Source organism: Sporobolomyces koalae (assembly GCF_050403365.1).
Source record: "Sporobolomyces koalae JCM15063 DNA, S_koalae_JCM15063T_v1_ctg63, whole genome shotgun sequence".
Taxonomy (NCBI): domain Eukaryota; kingdom Fungi; phylum Basidiomycota; class Microbotryomycetes; order Sporidiobolales; family Sporidiobolaceae; genus Sporobolomyces; species Sporobolomyces koalae.
In genome coordinates this window covers 33,070-50,137 of record NW_027481708.1, presented here as the reverse complement: position 1 = coordinate 50,137, position 17,068 = coordinate 33,070, and the positions used below count along the sequence as shown (strand labels likewise).

The 17,068-nt window shown below is 56.9% G+C and overlaps 6 protein-coding genes across 6 annotated transcripts; 4 read left to right on the top strand and 2 right to left on the bottom strand.

Moving 5' to 3' along the window:
- Nucleotides 1-268: 268 nt before the first annotated feature.
- On the top strand, nt 269-2,632 carry JCM15063_006140 (uncharacterized protein; the record flags this gene model as incomplete). Its single annotated transcript, XM_076681302.1, has 13 exons — nt 269-328; nt 460-482; nt 563-590; nt 651-759; nt 827-1,148; nt 1,208-1,451; nt 1,519-1,530; nt 1,605-1,715; nt 1,774-1,942; nt 2,009-2,058; nt 2,135-2,190; nt 2,267-2,403; nt 2,472-2,632. 13 exons carry the CDS (start codon nt 269-271, stop codon nt 2,630-2,632), a joined length of 1,482 nt encoding a protein of 493 aa, XP_076531582.1.
- Nucleotides 2,633-3,084: 452 nt separating this feature from the next.
- On the bottom strand, nt 3,085-9,321 carry KRE5 (Kre5p; the record flags this gene model as incomplete). The annotated part of the gene is made up of 21 exons (XM_076681301.1): nt 3,085-3,359; nt 3,425-3,494; nt 3,558-3,635; nt 3,699-3,813; nt 3,875-3,994; nt 4,060-4,131; nt 4,191-4,275; nt 4,338-4,558; nt 4,621-4,932; nt 4,994-5,527; nt 5,590-5,727; nt 5,787-5,923; nt 5,991-6,341; nt 6,407-6,537; nt 6,603-6,852; nt 6,923-7,189; nt 7,266-7,541; nt 7,603-8,108; nt 8,167-8,591; nt 8,660-9,127; nt 9,200-9,321. 21 exons carry the CDS (start codon nt 9,319-9,321, stop codon nt 3,085-3,087), a joined length of 4,953 nt encoding a protein of 1,650 aa, XP_076531581.1.
- Nucleotides 9,322-9,466: 145 nt separating this feature from the next.
- Nucleotides 9,467-10,627, top strand: JCM15063_006138 (uncharacterized protein; the record flags this gene model as incomplete). Its single annotated transcript, XM_076681300.1, has 3 exons — nt 9,467-9,789; nt 9,866-10,322; nt 10,406-10,627. The coding sequence occupies 3 exons, from the start codon at nt 9,467-9,469 to the stop codon at nt 10,625-10,627; spliced, it is 1,002 nt and encodes a 333-aa protein (XP_076531580.1).
- Nucleotides 10,628-10,913: 286 nt separating this feature from the next.
- JCM15063_006137 (Mov34/MPN/PAD-1 family protein) lies at nt 10,914-12,491 on the bottom strand (the record flags this gene model as incomplete). The annotated part of the gene is made up of 7 exons (XM_076681299.1): nt 10,914-11,055; nt 11,148-11,401; nt 11,465-11,662; nt 11,732-11,797; nt 11,860-11,988; nt 12,060-12,365; nt 12,435-12,491. 7 exons carry the CDS (start codon nt 12,489-12,491, stop codon nt 10,914-10,916), a joined length of 1,152 nt encoding a protein of 383 aa, XP_076531579.1.
- Nucleotides 12,492-12,590: 99 nt separating this feature from the next.
- On the top strand, nt 12,591-13,992 carry TFG2 (transcription factor IIF subunit TFG2; the record flags this gene model as incomplete). Its single annotated transcript, XM_076681298.1, has 4 exons — nt 12,591-12,826; nt 12,910-13,133; nt 13,234-13,460; nt 13,555-13,992. The coding sequence occupies 4 exons, from the start codon at nt 12,591-12,593 to the stop codon at nt 13,990-13,992; spliced, it is 1,125 nt and encodes a 374-aa protein (XP_076531578.1).
- A 404-nt stretch (nt 13,993-14,396) lies between these two features.
- Nucleotides 14,397-17,005, top strand: JCM15063_006135 (uncharacterized protein; the record flags this gene model as incomplete). The annotated part of the gene is made up of 3 exons (XM_076681297.1): nt 14,397-14,692; nt 15,082-16,651; nt 16,712-17,005. The coding sequence occupies 3 exons, from the start codon at nt 14,397-14,399 to the stop codon at nt 17,003-17,005; spliced, it is 2,160 nt and encodes a 719-aa protein (XP_076531577.1).
- Between the last annotated feature and the right edge of the window lie 63 nt (nt 17,006-17,068).

The window sequence follows — 17,068 nt, the reverse complement described above, 5'->3', positions numbered from 1 at the left end:
CGGGTATGTTTTTACTGTGTACGTTTTCTGTAGCTATCAAATCCTGGGTTTGTATATTCGATTTGCCGGCTTCTCGCAGCGCAGAAGAACGTTCGCTGTAAGTGAGAGAAAGGACGACACGTGCGACCCGAGCCGGGTGGCGCGCATTTCAAATCGTTCGCGTATAATTAGCTCGTAGATAATCTACGACGTGAAAGGGGTCTCTCCCGGGTTTCTTCTTTCCTCCATCCGCCGGTTTCCCGCTCTCGCCAGCTCGTCCGCCACCGCCATGTCTGTGTCCGACCATTCCGTCGTGAGCGCGCCGAAGAAGAAGTTTGGTATGGGTAGCGTGAGTCGGCTTGCTCCCACTTTGCCCCTTCCCCGGAAGCATGCCGCGCGGTGGCTCCACTTGCAAGCAAATCTTCAATCTGCTTCCTTCGAGAGCTGACCTTTGCCGAGAGTTGGTGTGGACCATGCCAGATTGCCATGGTGTTTGCCTGCGGGTGAGATTTGCTATCGCTGCATCGTCGCGCACCGGCCGCGCCCCGCTCACCCGAATTTTGTGATTTGCTCCTCTCTCTAGCACGAGTCTCTTTGCAGATGGCTATGTCGTGAGTGCTGGCATCTGATCCCGTGCGCTCCGGTTCGTACTGAGACAGACTCACCAACAGAACGGCATCGTTGGCGAGATCAACACCATTCTTAGGCGGCTGTACCCGAAAGCGTACGCCGACACGAACTACTCGACTTTGTTCTCGTCGATGGGTTTCGCTGGAACAGGCAGGCCTTGTGCTCTACAGATGCCGAGTGTACCAGCAGAGACTGACCCTGGATCGCTCGGACCCAGTTCTCGGCATGCTCTCCTTCGGCTACCTCGTCGACAGGTTCGGTCGCAAGACTGGCATGCTGTCTGCATCCACCTTCATCATCGTCTTCGTCGCGCTATCCGCCGGAGCTTATGGCGCGGGAGGATCGACTCACGGCATGTTGCAAGCACTCGTCGCCTACCGGTTCCTCGCGGGAATCGGCATTGGCGGAGAGTACCCGACTGGTAGTGTCGCTTGCTCAGAGAACACAGAGGAAGAGGGAATCCCTCCCAAGATCCAGCATCTCCTATTCGGTCTTGCCACCAACACCGCTATCGATATCGGCTTCGTGGTGGCGGCATTGTACGTTCTCGGATTTCTCAATGACATCTGCCTCTGCTAATCGGTCGAATTCCCCGTAGCGTCCCGCTTGTCTGCATTTGGATCTTTGGCGAATCGCACTTGCGTGCCGTCTGGCGGGTCTCTTACGGACTCGGAGTGGTCCCGGCGCTGGCTGTGCTCCTCTGGCGGCTCAAGCTCCTCAGAGAACCCACCTCGTACCAAAAGTCCGCTATCAGGCGAAACGTACCGTATGGCCTCGTCTTCAAGCGGTACTGGCGCTCCATTGTCGGAGTCTCGATAGCCTGGTTCATCTACGACTTCATCGTGAGGCACTCTCTCTGATTCCTTTTCTCCTGCGACCTCGCTGATGTGGACTCTCCCAACTCTTCAGGTCTACCCTTTCGTGCGTTCCTGTCATGACTGCCAGCTTCACTGGAAAGATGTTGAGCTGATATCGCCTCTTTAACCTTCGCTTAGGGACTCTTCTCGTCCGAAATTGTTGACACCATCACTGGCGGCTCCACCAAGCTGACCACCGTCTTTGCGTGGAATGTTGTGATCAACGCATTTTACCTTCCCGGAACTATCGTAAGACAGGTCTTTCAGTCAGAGGAGAGCAGGTCATTGATCCAGGAAATCTGTGCAGGGTGGTTCCTTTTTGCTCGACTGGCTCGGCCCCAAGAGGCAGATCATCATCTTCCTATGCCTTCAGGGTGTCATCGGTTTCATCATGAGTGGTCTGTACAAACAGCTGTCCGAGCACGTTGCTCCTTTCGCTGTCGTTTATGGCATCTTCCTTTCGCTTGGCGAAGCTGGCAAGTATCTTCCTCAGTCTAATGTTGCCTTCGAGTCAGGAGCTCACAACTGTCACGCATATTCAGGTCCCGGTATTTGCCTCGGTTTGTTGGCCTCGAAATCCTGGCCTACTGCAGTGAGTTGTGATTCGCAAAGAGAAGCTGCCGTTAAGCTGACCGCTTAATCGACTTGTCGGATTGCGTTGTCGTCAGGTCCGAGGTCAGCTCTACGGTCTCGCAGCAGCAGTCGGCAAAGTTGGAGCTTTCGTGTAAGCACAGACCTCTGCGCTAAACATCACATGGGCCGGACACGAATCTGACAAACATGATGCCGGCCGTCCTCAGCGGAACGTGGGCTTTCCCAGCAATCATCGACTCTTTCCCTGCTGGACCACGTCAAACCTCCGGACCCTTCTGGATCGGAAGCGGTCTAGCCTTCTTCTCTGCGATCGTGATCTTCCTCCTTGTACCCGAAGTCAAGAGTGAGTCGCATCCCATTGCACGACATGCTATTGTGCCTAGCGACTGAAACCCGGGTTGTATTGCACAGGCAACCACATGAAGCAGGAGGACGCCGCCTTCCGAGCGTACCTCGTCGAATCGGGCTACGATGTGTCCAACATGGGTCTCCTCCACGACTCCTCCCGCGAATCCCAGCTTCACCACGAAGCGTCTCTCGACGACGAGAAAAAGCAAATTCCGTCTCTTTGAAGTGCTCACATCATCCTCTCTCCTTTCAAGCATGCCTCCAGATGGTGCTCGCCTACTTAGCGTCTCATTTCTTTAGTTCCGGGCTCGCGTAATTTTGAGGATCTAAGTTATTCCATCATCGCTGTGCAATTTCAACATGTACAGTATCAACAGGCTCTGCATGACGATCATCAAGTTGGATGATGCAATACTGTAGTAGATGCGATCGTGATTGGCAGGTGGAGTTTGACTACGATGTGAGTCCAATGGATCCTGTAGCAAATTCGAGCGTTGAGGGATAACACCAGGAGCTGGCTGGCACTTTTGCTCACGGCGCGATTGGGTAGGTGTGGAAAAGTTTTGTTATCGCCATGTGACTGACTGCAAACCTAGCATGCTGTCAACGCATCGTTGGACACTCTTTCAAAGCTCTTTCGAAGCATTTGCACTGTCGTTCTCTAATTTGGGATCTTCTACAATTCGTCTCGGACGATAGCTTCCTGCCGCTCTGATTCCTCCAACGCCTTTTCCCTCTCTTTTCGCTGCTGCACAGCTTGTTCCAACTCGTCCGCTTTTTGTCCGAATGCCGAAAGCTCGCTTTGCTGTCCAGCGGAAGTCGCCACATCAGACGCAATGCGTCGAGCAAGCGCCGAGACTTCCTCGTCGTACACCGTCCATTCCGGAATGAGCCGGCGAGCCCGCGCGAGCTTCTGCTCTTTCGTTTTGGGGTTGTTGCACAAGTCGATAGCTGAAAAAATAATCCCGTTAGCTTGTCGATACCAATCTTCTTCTCGAGAAAACTACGAGACTAACTCTTGGCTGTCGCGAGACTCTCGTCACTACACCACGTTTCACACCAAAGCCAAGATCGATCGAGCGTGAACTGGAAAGATAGCAAGTCAAGACATCGCTTGTCAGAACGAGAATCGCAAGCGGATAAGCTTACGATCGGGAGAGTATTTTGCATGTTATTCGGAAGGTCCTGATCTAGATTTGCCAGCGATCCAGGGTCGGCCGTGAGCGCCTGGTACAGCGTGATAATCAGTCATCAAGATCAACAGCCACGGGCCTGTCAGCATCTACGGACCTGGTATTGCTGTCGAAGGCGATCTCCCGCAGCTAATTGGCGGAACCGGTCGAGATCGACGACGTAAAGAGCAGAAATGTGATACGGACGGCCATCAAGATGCTGCTTCCAGTAGCTGGAAATCACAAGCGGATCAGCGTGGCCGTGTCAGGCGATCATAGACAAGCTCAGTTCACCCATGCTCCCAGAATCGGTAACCTTTGGTCTCTTCTCTGTCGTTCCCCATGGGCGCGTACGCGTAAGGTGCGCCTTGCAAGTCGAGATCGATCAGCTCCTGAAGATCGGCGCGTACGATTCTAGCGACAACGCAGAAAACACAGGTCAGCCCCGGAGGACAACAGTATGCAGCGAATGAACTCACTGGTCGGAATCAACGAAGATGACTCGGTCAAGCTCCAGCGGAAAGAGTACGTCCAGGAACAGAATTTTGTACCTAAGTATTGACTGCCATGGATCAGTCCCGGTATAGCATCGAGCCACGGCGGTACTTACCCCCAGATAGTTCTCTGTTTCTCCTTCTGATCCCGGAGCCAGTGCGGCCATTTGTACGTGACGAGTTCGTAGTCGAAGCCATACTCTGTAGACGTATCTAGAATTCAGTCTTGGGTGGAACAGGACATCGCTTGAGTCACAGCTCACCTCGAGCCATGTGCGGAATGAAAGCCTTGAACGATGGAGAGAGGAAGTTCTGGATGAACCAGAATTTGACAGAGCTCTTTGTGTGGCGCATGACCGACACAACCATGAGAAAGGCCATCCGTTCATAGAGCAGGCCCGAGGCCACTGTGAACACGTTGATATCGGCCTTGGCCGCCGTTGCGACCAAGTCCGTAGTGCCAGTCGGGGCGAGGAAGGGGACCCTGTTATAGCGAGACTGGGTTCAGTAGTCGCAAAGATCGTCATCACATGCGAGAGCACTGACATTGATCTGATCCGGCTCAGCACCTGATTCAGCGAAATGGGCTTGACTTCATCCCGAGGGGACTCCGGAGAGAGAAGCTCCGACGATTCGTGACCGGGTCGCCGTTGAAAGCGAGGATATAGGGTCGATCCTTCTAGAGTCGTCACGAGCACTGCATCTCCCGTCTTAGAGACCGCGGCACTTTTCCAGCCTTGCGCGCCAACGCTCTCAATCTCGTAGATCTCGGAGCTCTTGCCGGGGCGTAGTCCGAGACGCCAGATTCCCGGCGACGCCTTGAACTGGAAGTATCCGAGATTCGCCATGACAATGGTACTGGCCCGCCAAGAAATGCTTTAGTAATCATCTGGGTGACGCCGAAGGGTGCGTGACTCACTCGATCGTGCTCGTGTTCTCTAACTCCGACGCACCGCTGGAGAGCTCGAGTTGCAGACCACGAGGGGCTTTGGAGGACGGGATTTCTCTGGCATGGCCTTCAACCACAAGTGATTCCAGCTCGAAAGCAGCTTCGATACCTGCGTTTCTCAGTGTTTCGGGTAGATCCCCTAGACGGATGTTGTCAAGGTCGTGAACGCTCGTTCGAGGGAATGCGAGCCAAGACTGTTGTGTATCGATCGCGAAGGTCAAGAGGGTGTCTTCAGGGATATCCTCGAATCGGATTGTAGGCTGGATTTCCTGCCCCGACTCCTCATCGAATGAGAGAGCTCTGTGCAGCGAGTACTGGTAGAAGCGTTTGATCGGCAGCTCTGTAAGCGCGAAGGATGGATTGAGGTAAAGTCGCAGGTGCACCGTGTCAAGCGATGCGAGAGTCTCAATGATTGGAGCCCAGCGTTGAGCGATTTCCGTCGCCGGATCAATCACGACTGCGATCTCATGAAGCGCTCCCACATCGTTTCCGTTGAGGATCAAACTGGTCGTTGAAGAACACTGAGCACGCAAGCCATGAACTCGAGTGACGTGAATAGGACTAACGCCTTTTCACCCTCCATGTCCATGTACTCCCGACTTCGCTCAGTGGATGGGCTACCGAAAAGTCCAGCCGCTGGATCAGGTAGATACGCTTGCTGAACGATGGAAGACGCGAGGTTGTAGAATCGAGATTGCTGGGACCTGTCGAGGAGGACATGTTAGCTGAGGAAGTCCGCCGACGTGAAGCGGGCGCTTCTTACCTGCTCAATAGCGAAAGATCAAAGCCTGTACGCTGAATCGCTCTGACAACTGAATTGATGCGCTGGTCCAGCTCGTAGACAAGGAGGGTTCGGAGATCAGAGAAGCCGAAAGACTTGTCCGGGAAAGGCCCGACAGCCTGCAAGCGGTACACTCAGATTCAGTACATTCACGATGCCTGCCTTGAGAGGTTCAGAATCACGTACACGTCCGTTGATAATAATCCCGTTCTGTCCTGGCTGGAAGCCGAGTTTATGCACGAACCATTGCAATTCTTCCCAGAAAAACTGTGCATCCATAGATTGAGACTCTTCGACCCCATACTTCAGCATCGGGCGCAATGGATTGCCGAATGCCCACTGTTTGCCGTGCCTCGGGAGCGGCCCGCCAACAGTCAGATTGAGGTCGATCCAGTCGACGAGCTCGTCAGGCAGCAGATCCCGGAAGCCGTCGTAATGATGTAGAAGGTACAGGATGTTCGATAGGGCCCAGGGATGAGCTTCGTAATGCTCAACCGGATTGTGAACAATCGAGATTCGGACAGAAGTGTTCTGACCCTGTCGCGCGAATAAGTCATCAATGTCAGTCGGAAGCCTAGCTTGATAAGGGTGAGGCAACGTACAGCCAATTGCATGGCTGCTTTGACCAACTGCATTCCAGCGAGCTCGTTGATATCGGCGACGATCGTCATGGTCACGATCGCCGCGGGCGCTTCGACATCGAGTTGCGTCTTTTCGCGATTGAGGCCAGAAGCTGATCCGACATTCACCCGTTAGTAGCTCCAAGCAAAAGTATGCTAAGACAGGGGATCGACTCACAGCCATCGATGTAGAACTTCTCAACGAAGTCGGGCATGATTCCATCGTACGCATCGAGGAGGTTGACAAGTTTCGGAGGATGCGCTTCGGCCGACGTGAAGATGAACTCGTTTCTCCGTTCGTATGTCGAGGGAAGGCTTCCAAAGTAGCTGTTCGCGTCGTGTTCGTCCGTGAGTTCGCCAAAGTAGACTTTTTGTTGCAAGAACTGCAGATGTTGCCCGAGCGTCTTCTGCAGGTTTTGAGAGAAGTCCTATATCCAAGCAGCTGTAGTGTCAGAGCGCACGTGCACGCTCGAAGACCTGAGCATCGGTCAGACTTACCTCATCGATAGGGAAATGAGCACCGTTGAGGAAAAAGCAGCCATCCAGACCTGCGTGTCCCCCGAGCGAGACTCCGAGACGGTCGAGGTAGTCTCGAGTCAAGGCCATGCGATCGCGGTCGTCTTTCGCCTCGGCTGGGCCAGCCATAACAAGCTCGAAGGGGCTGAGTGGACCACTTTCGGAATGTTGAGACTGAAGGTACAGACTAGTGTAGGCTCGGCGCAGGAGATCGGGAGTGATGCGCTCGCTGGGTGAAGCTTCCAGTATCTGTATCAAGGAGCAGCGCGGTATCGATCGTGGTCAGTGGAGGAGGTCCGTGCTTGCACACAGCGGAAGGGCGCACATCCTCGAGCAATCTGATTGCCTGCCCTCGTCCGACAGCATCCACAAGATACCAAAGAGTGAGGGCCAACTCGTTCTCGATCGAATCGGGAGATGCGACAGAAGTCACGAGCGGGACGAGGCCGAATCGGACAGGAATGCCCCGGTTGATGAATTGCTTGACGGTTCGTGTGACGAGAACGAGCGACGAAGGCTGTGAGAGGTCGAGGCAGAACACGATGTTGTTCAGATTCCGAGCAACGAGGTTCATTGAGCCGGGATGACTCGGTCGGAGAAGCTGGCGACGGAGCAGAGATGTTAGCCTACGTGCATCGGCCAAGTCCGCTCGGGTCACTCACGTCTCGAACGGTCGTTGGCCATGATTTGTAGCGCCTGTCTCTCTCGAGATCGTTCCACCATAGAATAACTTGACCGCCTTCGCTACGATCGGTCGCATCGAAAAGCTCGCCGAGTGCTTCGACCGGCATCACCCCGCGCGCGGTAGCGCTCGTATCCTTGTGACCTCCTTCAATCAAGATTTCTCGCGCCGACTTGGTTGTCATGTGTTCACTCAGTCCCTGAAGAGCCGTGACATGGCGGCGCTCTTTCCGCATCAAGCGGAGGAGCGCGAAAGGGTCCACTTGAGCTTCTGTGAGCGAGATTCCGTTCAAGAGAAACGACGGCTTCTGCGACAAGCTCGACGACAGTTGATTGCTCGAGACTTCGCTCAGCAATTGTGGGTCCACGTCGGGAGCGAGAGACGCGAGCTGGGAAGCGATGCGTGGGAACGACGAAGTGAGCGAAGTGAAGGCCTTGAACGGGTCACTCGCCGTAGCGATAAAGCTGGCAGTTCGGATGCTGAGGTCTGCCAGATTCGAGCAAAGTCAGAGGCAAAGAGCCATGTGCGATCGTACTTGACTGACCAGGGATGTCAGACTTTTTGACCTGTGCTAGAGAAGTCGTTTCTCTGCCAGGAAGCTCAGCCGCAGGCGCCCCCTTCTCGGGTACTGGCGGTTGCATTCGGTCGTCGATTGCAAGATAATCGCTCTTCTTGATGTCGAGGGCGGCTCCATAGCCTGATAGAACAAGTTTCTTCGGCTCGAGAGACCGCCGCTGATTTGGCTTCCATCGCAAAACGAATTGCAGACGAGGGGGATGCGGTGCGACTGTGCCCGAGGCAGTTGCGGTTGCGCGGACAGGCTTCGGAGCGGACAACTCGTAGAGGAACGAGAAGAGCGATTGGAACGGTGGAGAGACAGGGGAACCGTACAGCACTACTCGAGGGAGGTGGTCATTCTCTCCCACCGGCGACATGTGGTCGAACTGATAGACGGGAGGACGCTCGAAGCTGAGAACGCCAAGGTCGTTCAGTGAGCTCGAGCCTGTAGCGTTTCGGGGGCTGTGCGCAGGACTCACCCGGCAGGCAGCACGATGGGGACCTTGTCGAGCCGCTGCGAGTCACCGACGACATTCCAGAACTCGTCCACCGAGCACGCCCTCTGGCCTGCGACATCGATGTAGCTGTCGCAATCTCGCGCCGGCGAGATCTGGTCGTGCCTGTCCTGCCAGATGCGTCTCATGGCCTCGATCGTGACGGTTGTTTCCCTGTTTGCGAGCGAGAGCTGAACGCTCTGGCTCAGGCCGTGATCGCGAAACAAGCGCGAGTGTGTTGCCGCGTGCTCGAGGAGGGCAAGAGTCTCGTTCGCCTGGAGGGTACCTTCCGAGGCGAAGATTGCGTTGATGCCATCGTCGACGTAGGACTGCACGGCAGCTTGCGAAGCGGGCAAGAGCGGAGGGTCGAGGTTGCGGTGCGAAGTGGGGGCGGCAGCGAGAAAGGCGAGGAACGGCAACAGGTGATGTCGTTTCTCGAGCGCGAGAGTCTCTCTAGGGCAGCGGGACACCGGTCCGTGAGCACAGGTCCATTGTGAACAAAGTGGTCGCGTGCTGGACACGTACAAATACTGAGTTACGAGATCGGCAGCAGGCCACGCTGTCTCGATCGATGCCGTCACCGGTGGAGACGCGGTCGCAGTCCCGACGACCGCCCCGACCGCGAGGACGACGCCCGTCCACTTCATCTTGAGCAAGGACGCGAGGAAGCGAGCGAGTTGATCAGACAACAGAATATTCGATGAATGCACGACGCGCGATCTTCTCTCGGCTCAAGCCTCTAGCGTGCCGACTAACATCTGACCCACACGCACGCTTGCAGCGCACGACCCAATGGCAGCAACGTTCTCCATGTTCTCCCCGGCCGAAGTGTCGTTCTCAGCAGTGCCGCTCACCGGATCCAGCTCGACCGCTCTCCAGGCCGACGACCAACCCTTGCGACCGGACGGCCGGTCGCCATTGCAGTATCGCGACATTGTACTGCAGACGGGCGTCTCGCAAGCGCAGGGAGCTTTAGGAAGCGCGCAGGTGACAGTCGACGATGCCGCCGGCACTGCGGGCGCAACCAGCACCGAGATCTGGGCTGGAGTTCGAGGCGAGATTGAGAACGCGGCACCAGGCCAGACTGGCGGCAGAGTCGTCGTCGGGCTCGAAATGTGAGTTGCGAGCACCTCTCGTCGTAACAGACCCTCGTTCGGACTGTCGCTGAACTGCCTTGCACCGTTCCGCCAGCGCTCCTACTGCATTGCCTTCGCTCAAGGCAGAACTTCCGCTACATCTCGCTTCACTTCTCACTTCGCTGTACTCGACCGCCTGCCTGCCCCCATCTCTCGTCTCGCAACTCTGCGTCATCCCTGGGGCAAAAGCCTGGACCTTGTACCTCGATGTCCTGGTCCTGTCGTCTGCAGGCGGCAACGTCGTCGACTTGGCAGTCCTCGCAGCGCGGGCAGCCCTCGTCAACGTGCGCTTGCCGCAAACGCGATCGATCGGATTCGGAGACGACGACGACAACGATGCGAAAGGGGAAGGCATGGGTACCGGCATGACCCAAGACGAAGGGTTCTCGGGATTGGTCAAAGGTGGCAAAGCTGGCAAGAAAGCCGTCGATTTCGAACTCGTCGACGCGGGCGAACAAGGGTCGCGGTTGCAGGACTGGCAGGACTTGCCGATATCGATCACGTTCGACCTCGTACGTGCTCGAACCTTCGTCCCTCGAAGCTTTAGTTCAGTCCGACTGACCCCACGATCATTTCAATCCCGCGATGTTTCCAGATCGATCAAGTCCCCCATCTCGACTCGACTGCTCTTGAATCGGCAGCTTCACCATCATCGATCACCGTGTCTTGTATACCGATGAGCGGTACCATCTGCGGACTGACTCAGCTAGGCGAGGGTGAACTCGAGTACCAACGGATAATGCCCCTCGCGAAGGAAGGAGTGTATTTCGCACAGGAGTTTGCGAAAGCCATCAATGTGAAACTAGCAGAAGCATAAGGCTGTTCACGAGGCAACGGCGCGACAAGACCCGCCTCCACAGGGCCAGGCAGAGAGACGTTATCACCTTTCTTGACGAGGCAGCCTTGCCTTCGCTTTCGGAAAACACGAGCAAGGTGCAGCTCAGCTCGACATTCTCAGACCGGGATACAAGCGAGATTTGGTACTTCGATTGCGGGAGTATACATTGAACAGTCAAACGCGAAACAGCAGGTAGGTTGCGGTACAAAAGAAGGACAAGTGTCGCTTGCGCATACTCCGGGACTCGGGACCCTGGGTCACATGCTTACGAGGCAACCGGTGGCAGCTGAAAGTCTCGGCTAATGGTTGAGTCGCCACCGTCCCCCGAAAAGGTCGAGTCGTTGAAGAGGGCGTCCTTGACGAGTGCGGTGATCAGGCCATGACTGGACGACGAAGCATACTTGTTTCTGATGTCACAAGGTTCGAAAAGTCGTGCCAGCGAACGGGTGTGTGTGTCAGCTCTTGATGCCTGACAGGGTGAGCTTAAAGGTACGCTCACGAGTCTCGGACGACTTTTGCCAGTGGACTCTCTTCGATCTCGATCTTCCTCGAGGGTCCTTCACCTCCGGTGCCCTCGTCTCTTGCTTTTCCTTTGCCTTTGTCGGCGAGATCCGTTTTGTCGAGGAGCGCTTGACGAGCTTGAACGATCAGTGGCGAAAGCGCGCTGATGCCACATCGGTGCTGGGCAGAAGGCGCCGCGCGCGAGAGCTTGGAGACCATGTCGTTCAACTGACTTGTTTGGTATGCGCGGTTCTACGAGACGAGACGACGTCACCTACTGCACTTGGGTATGACAGCCTCGGGTAAACGACGTACCGAGATGAGGGGCGACTGACTCAGGGTCAGCGTCCAGTACTTGTTCCAGAGCAGCTCGAGCAAAGCTTCGTCCCGACTCGACTTGAAGTGGGAGATCTCGAGCGGGTAGTACGAAGACGAGTGAACTCCAAAGTCCTCAATCTTGTCCAGGGGGATCGACTGGTATGAAGACGACGAGGCGTTCGGCGGCGTGTAGTTCTGCGGCACGTGCGATGAACCATTCACGTCAGCAGTGACAGCCGCTGTCATGTATGTCAGTGGACTCACATCGGGGTAAGTGCGGAACGCGCCGATCTCGACCCTACCCGCCGATACAGTTCGGTTCGGATCAATCTGTGGCACCGAGCATGATGAATTTCACTGGCGAGCGAGGACATGAAGGTCGAAGGACGCACAACCACGGCCAAGAAGGGATCCTGAAACTGCTGGTTCGTCTTCTGGGTCATGACATCGATACCTGACAGCCAGCAGCCGTAGCCGGGATGCGAGTGGTACCAGCCGACAATGTTCTCGGGCCGGCCGATCTGTAGGTGCCCAACAGACGGATAAGTGTCCATGTGATGCAGCGAGATGGCAGGTCTCGGGTGCGACTCACGGCGGGACTCGACTCGATGTACTGGATCATGAACTCGTTCGCTTCGTTGGCGGCATTGACGCGGGTCTCGGTCCCGACGACGGGGAGTGCGAAGGCGTCCATGACGACGAACGTGTCGCCGTCGAGCTTGCCCTGCATGAGCCCCATGATCTCGTACTGGCCACCGGATCGCGCGTGCATGACCATCTTGATGAGTGCGACGGCCGAGATGCGAACTTTTTTGAAGTGGTGCGGGTCGGTCCTCCAGGGCTTCTGCTTGAGCAGGTCCTGCTGCTCTTGCTTGTTGTACCGGAACACAGCATCGACCTGGCGAGCGACAGTCGCGCATCAGCATGTCGTCAGCGGCACACGGACAAGGACCCGATCCAAACTGACCGCCTGGATGTCGTTGCTTAGCTCGAACGACTTGTGCGCGGCAGTCTCCGAGTTCATGTTGGAGTGGGTGCGCGAGAGTGCGCGGAAAGGGACAAAGTGGAGCGCTCGGCGGCGGCTTCATCTCTCTCCCTCTTTCCCGCCTCAACCTCCCCACCCATGTCGTTCCCGACGAACACGCTGCCGGAGGAGTTCCAGCAGGAGCACGGCACGATCGACCTCGACGTCTCGACCACCCTTGACGGCGACGCGCATGCCCACCACGACGAGGACCTCGACCTCGACCGTGCAGGCAACAGAGTCTGGCTGTGCAAGGTCCCCCGCTTCTTGATGGACAAGTGGAACGATCAAGCCCAGCAGGGCGCCATTCTCGGCAGAGTCCGGGTCTACGACGAGTGCGTGCTCTTCCTCGTCTTCGCTCTCGCCTCGGAGCTCTGCTCACTCCGGCGCCTGTTCCCCCGCGTTCAACGCTCTCCAGGAAGGACGAAAAGGGCAACCCAAAAATCGCCGTCCTCCTGAACGATGCGCTCCCGACCCGGGACCCTTCCGACCCGAAAGGCAAACGCTCGGCCGCGTCCGACGGCCTCCCGACCGAGTACAGACTCACAATGCAGAACACGGCCTCGAAGAACATGTACGTCTTTGGCGAGCGGATCGAAGACGACGAGGACACGGGCGAAGAGGGCGCACGAAAGAAACGACGCAAGTCTCTTCGCTCGCCTCACATCCGTCGCAGCACCCTCGCTTGTGCGAGCGCCGAGCTGACGAGCACGCGAGTCGTCTCCGCTGTAAACGTAATCAGGTGTCACTTCAATGCTCGGGACCGTCCACCACGAGTGTTCCCTCACACCCTCCCTCGCGTCCAAAGACGCTGCCGATTCTTACGCGCGCATCCTCCGGGAACGCCAACGCAAGGCTGCTGAACCCAAGAGGACACTCAAAATGCTCGATGTGGATCAGGCAACCGCGAACAGGCTCGCTAGTGGAATGGGCATGAACGGCGTCAAAGCCCGGGTTTCGACATTCCAGGTAAGACCGCGCGAACGCGGACATGGGTTCCTTTGTTGCGGTTCGAACTTCATGTAAAGCTCTGGCTCTGACTGCTGCCATTGCCGAGGAACAGAATACGGGGACCTCGTCATCGTCGAGCAATCAGCCGCGATTCTCGCGCATGCCCCACAACGAGCTTCTCGACCTCCTCATCTCGCAGTTTGCCATTGCGCCGTACTGGGCGTTCAAAGCGCTCAACGAGCACGTCAAGCAACCTCAAACCTATCTCAAACAGACCCTGAGCGAAGTCGCCAACCTCGTCAAGAACGGTCCTTACGCTGGCATGTGGGCGCTCAAACCCGAATTCAAGCAAGGACTCTCTGGAGAGTCCGAGCACGCGCCGTCGCAAGCTCGATCGGTCGGGGTCAAAAAGGAGGATCCTGCGAGTGCACCTCATGGCGGCGTCGAGGCTGGCTCGACGCGGTTCGCCGTCAAAGCAGAAGAAGACGCCAGCGACGGGGAAAGCGACGATGAAGACGACAATGATGAGGGAATGGAATATGTGACCTGACCGATCAGGGCTGTGTTTTACCGACGGCTCTCACTGCAACGAGCCGGAGCTTTGCGAAGAAGGCATTGCCCCTGTTGACCAGTGTCAGCGGGCTCAAGATACCTACAGATGAAGCGATCTAGCATGAGAATTTTTGGCGATTGCTGGTATCAAGCTTGTGCACAATACTTATTGAAAGCATTCAAAGCTGCCAACGCCTTCTCGGCACGTATACACAGTCGCGAGCGAGCATGACCTCTGGATGCGCATAGCTGTCGGATGAGCCAGGTGAGCGCTAAAACCCGGATCGGAAGAAAAGAGGGGAACGCATGCGCAGCCTTGGAGGCGCACGCCCGTGCGATGACTTCCGAGCTGCACCCTTTGGTACTCCTCTTTTCTCGCTGCCTCCGAGCCTTCAGGCTGCGATGTCAGCTTCTGCACCGACCTCGATCATCATTCCCGCGTCTCCGCTGGACGCCAAGCTCCTCTCTGCGTCGTCGGCGTGGACGATTCCAGCCGCGAACTCTTCCGCCGCTCACACGACCACATCTCCCGCATCTCACGGCGCGTCCCTCGCGCCGGGACGGTCTCAGCCAGAGCAGCACTTTATTACGAAGCGCCAGTTCGAGCTTTGGAAAGGCTCGCACCCGAGCGAGAGCTCCAACCTCCGACCTCCCGCTGCATCCGAAGGCATCGACAAGATGACGCTGCAGGGATACCGGTAAGCTTACCTCCGCAACTCATTCGCCCTCGATGCTTCCATCTTGAGCGGATCGCGCTGCGAGGACGGGGCGACCGGGTTGGGAAAATCGCTCGCGCTCTCAGATAACCCGATCATATCTCCGGCACTTGAGAGGCCTACCGGCTTCAGATGGACCTCTCGCCTGGACGACTTCCGCCTTGTCCTGTGCAGCCATCCATGCCATTGCGAGGGCGCTGCGCTGCGATCCCGGACTCGCGGACTGGTCCGAGCCCCTCCGACGGTGGTGTGGGGAGCGGCCTCGATGCCCGAGTCCCTCGCCGCAGCCCTCGATTCTCGGAACAGGCTCATGCACGCTCCGCTCGCAGCTTCAGCTGACCGTGTATGCATCGGTCGTGTCGTTTGTGCAGTGCTCCTCAACATCCGGCATCACATGTCTTGCAGACGATTCCGCCGCGCGCTCCGTCCCGGTCCTCCCGCTCGAATATCCTCTCGTACACGCTCCACCTGGCTACCTCGGCACGACTTTCGTCATACGCCTCGCCGAATGGTACACGAACGCTGCTGCACTGGGCCGAGGCCGACCAGCTGTCACCCAGCGACAACTTCGAGGACGTTAACATCGGTTCAGAATGGTTCGAAGCTGAGCAGAAAACTCAGGGTCTCTGGAAGCTCGGCGCGACGCTGCTGCAATCGAGTCGTCGCGAGGGCGCGCTCCCCGCGTCAGTCGAGCGTAGGGTCGTTCTCGCCGGGCTCGCCGAAGAACTGCTCGTATCGCCCTCCGGCGAGCGCGCCATCACGAAGATCGACGAGGAGTCTGTCCACCCATCGAGCGATGTCAGCGAGCTTGTTGCCCTTAAACCTCTCACCTCGCCGGACACGACGACGCTCTACCTCTCGACCTCGACCCACCCGACGCATGCGCGGTCCCCGCGCGATCGGTCTCATTCGGTCGCCCAATCTCTGATCGACCTCAAGTTTGGTGGCAAACCCTCCGAACCGACAACGTTGGCGGATTCCCTCGACGACAAGCCCAGTGATCCCGACTTTGCCGCTGCCTCCGCCATCCCGGGAACTTCGGTTTTCGGATCTCCATCAGCTCAGACCGGATCTGCTTCAACATCTGAACTCGCCGCCACGCCTCACATGGACTACCGCATCGTCCAATCGCAATCCATGCGCTCGCGCGCCAAAAACATCTTCGCAAACTCCCCCTTGCCCGCCCTGACCAGTTCCTTCTGCCGTCGACATCGAGTTTTGACCTGCGCCGTCTGCACCTCTCTCCTGATAGAATCTTCGGAGCGCGCATCAGATCTCGCTCAGAACCGTCGCCGCAACATCCCGGGAGCTGGCCTCCGGTCTCATGATCCCGACCGCAGCGAGGGAGGAACGAAGAAGGCTTTGGTCAGCCTCATCGCGACCTTCCTCAAGCTGTCTGCCGCCCTCATTGGCGACTTGAGAACTCGTGCTCGATCTGGCGACACGCACGATCAAGAAGCCAACGAGAGCAGTTCGAAGGGGAAAGGAAGCGAGGAGAATCCCACGGTCATGCACGTTGGATCGGCCTGGTACAATCTCCTGACTGCTCTGCTGACGCAAGCATGTCTTGAGGGATACCTTGTTGACGGGTGGACCGGAACCGAAGGCATCGAGACACTGTTCGGTGTCGGCTGTGGTGTTTGGGAGGGCAGAGGTTGGAGTACTGCGGCACGTGCTGCCCGAAGGGTACCACCAGCGACCGAGACAAAGGTCCGAATTGTCGTGACTCCGGAAGGAGGTCGAGAGGGAAATGCAACGGACAAGTCTCCGACCGATACAGACGAGGAGGAGAGTGAGGACGAGGAGATGTCGGAGGAGTCTCAGGCAGAGGAGCGAGAGCGGCAGGCGATCGAATTGGTCGAAGCGGCACACGCGCTCTTCGGCACTCGAGACATCGCACAAGCCGATTATGAGCGCGGCATGCGAGATCGGATACACGAAGTCAGTCCCGTTTCTTGTCCCGCATGTCACAGGCCGGTACTCACGCATTTTCCACTGCAGTTTCTCAACGTGCCTCGTGAGAAGACCCTGATTCAGCACCTGACGACACTCAGCACAAAGTACCCTCTATCGTCCTTCGAAGATGGAATGATCGACTTTTTCGAGGCAGGTCTCCGGTTACTGGGCAGACCAGCTCTCGCTTCGACACCCTCATCGGCCACAACATCCGTTCAGGTTGGCGCCGAGCCCGATCCATTCGCTCTGACGCAGTACTTCTCGGCAACATCAAGCTCGCAACCCGGCACGCCCCCGTCTGTGTCTTTGCGAGACGAGAAGCGCCGAAGGGTGGAATAGCCAATACATGCGACCAGCATTTGCGCCTTCTTGCCCGCCTTGATTGTATATCCCCGTTTTCAG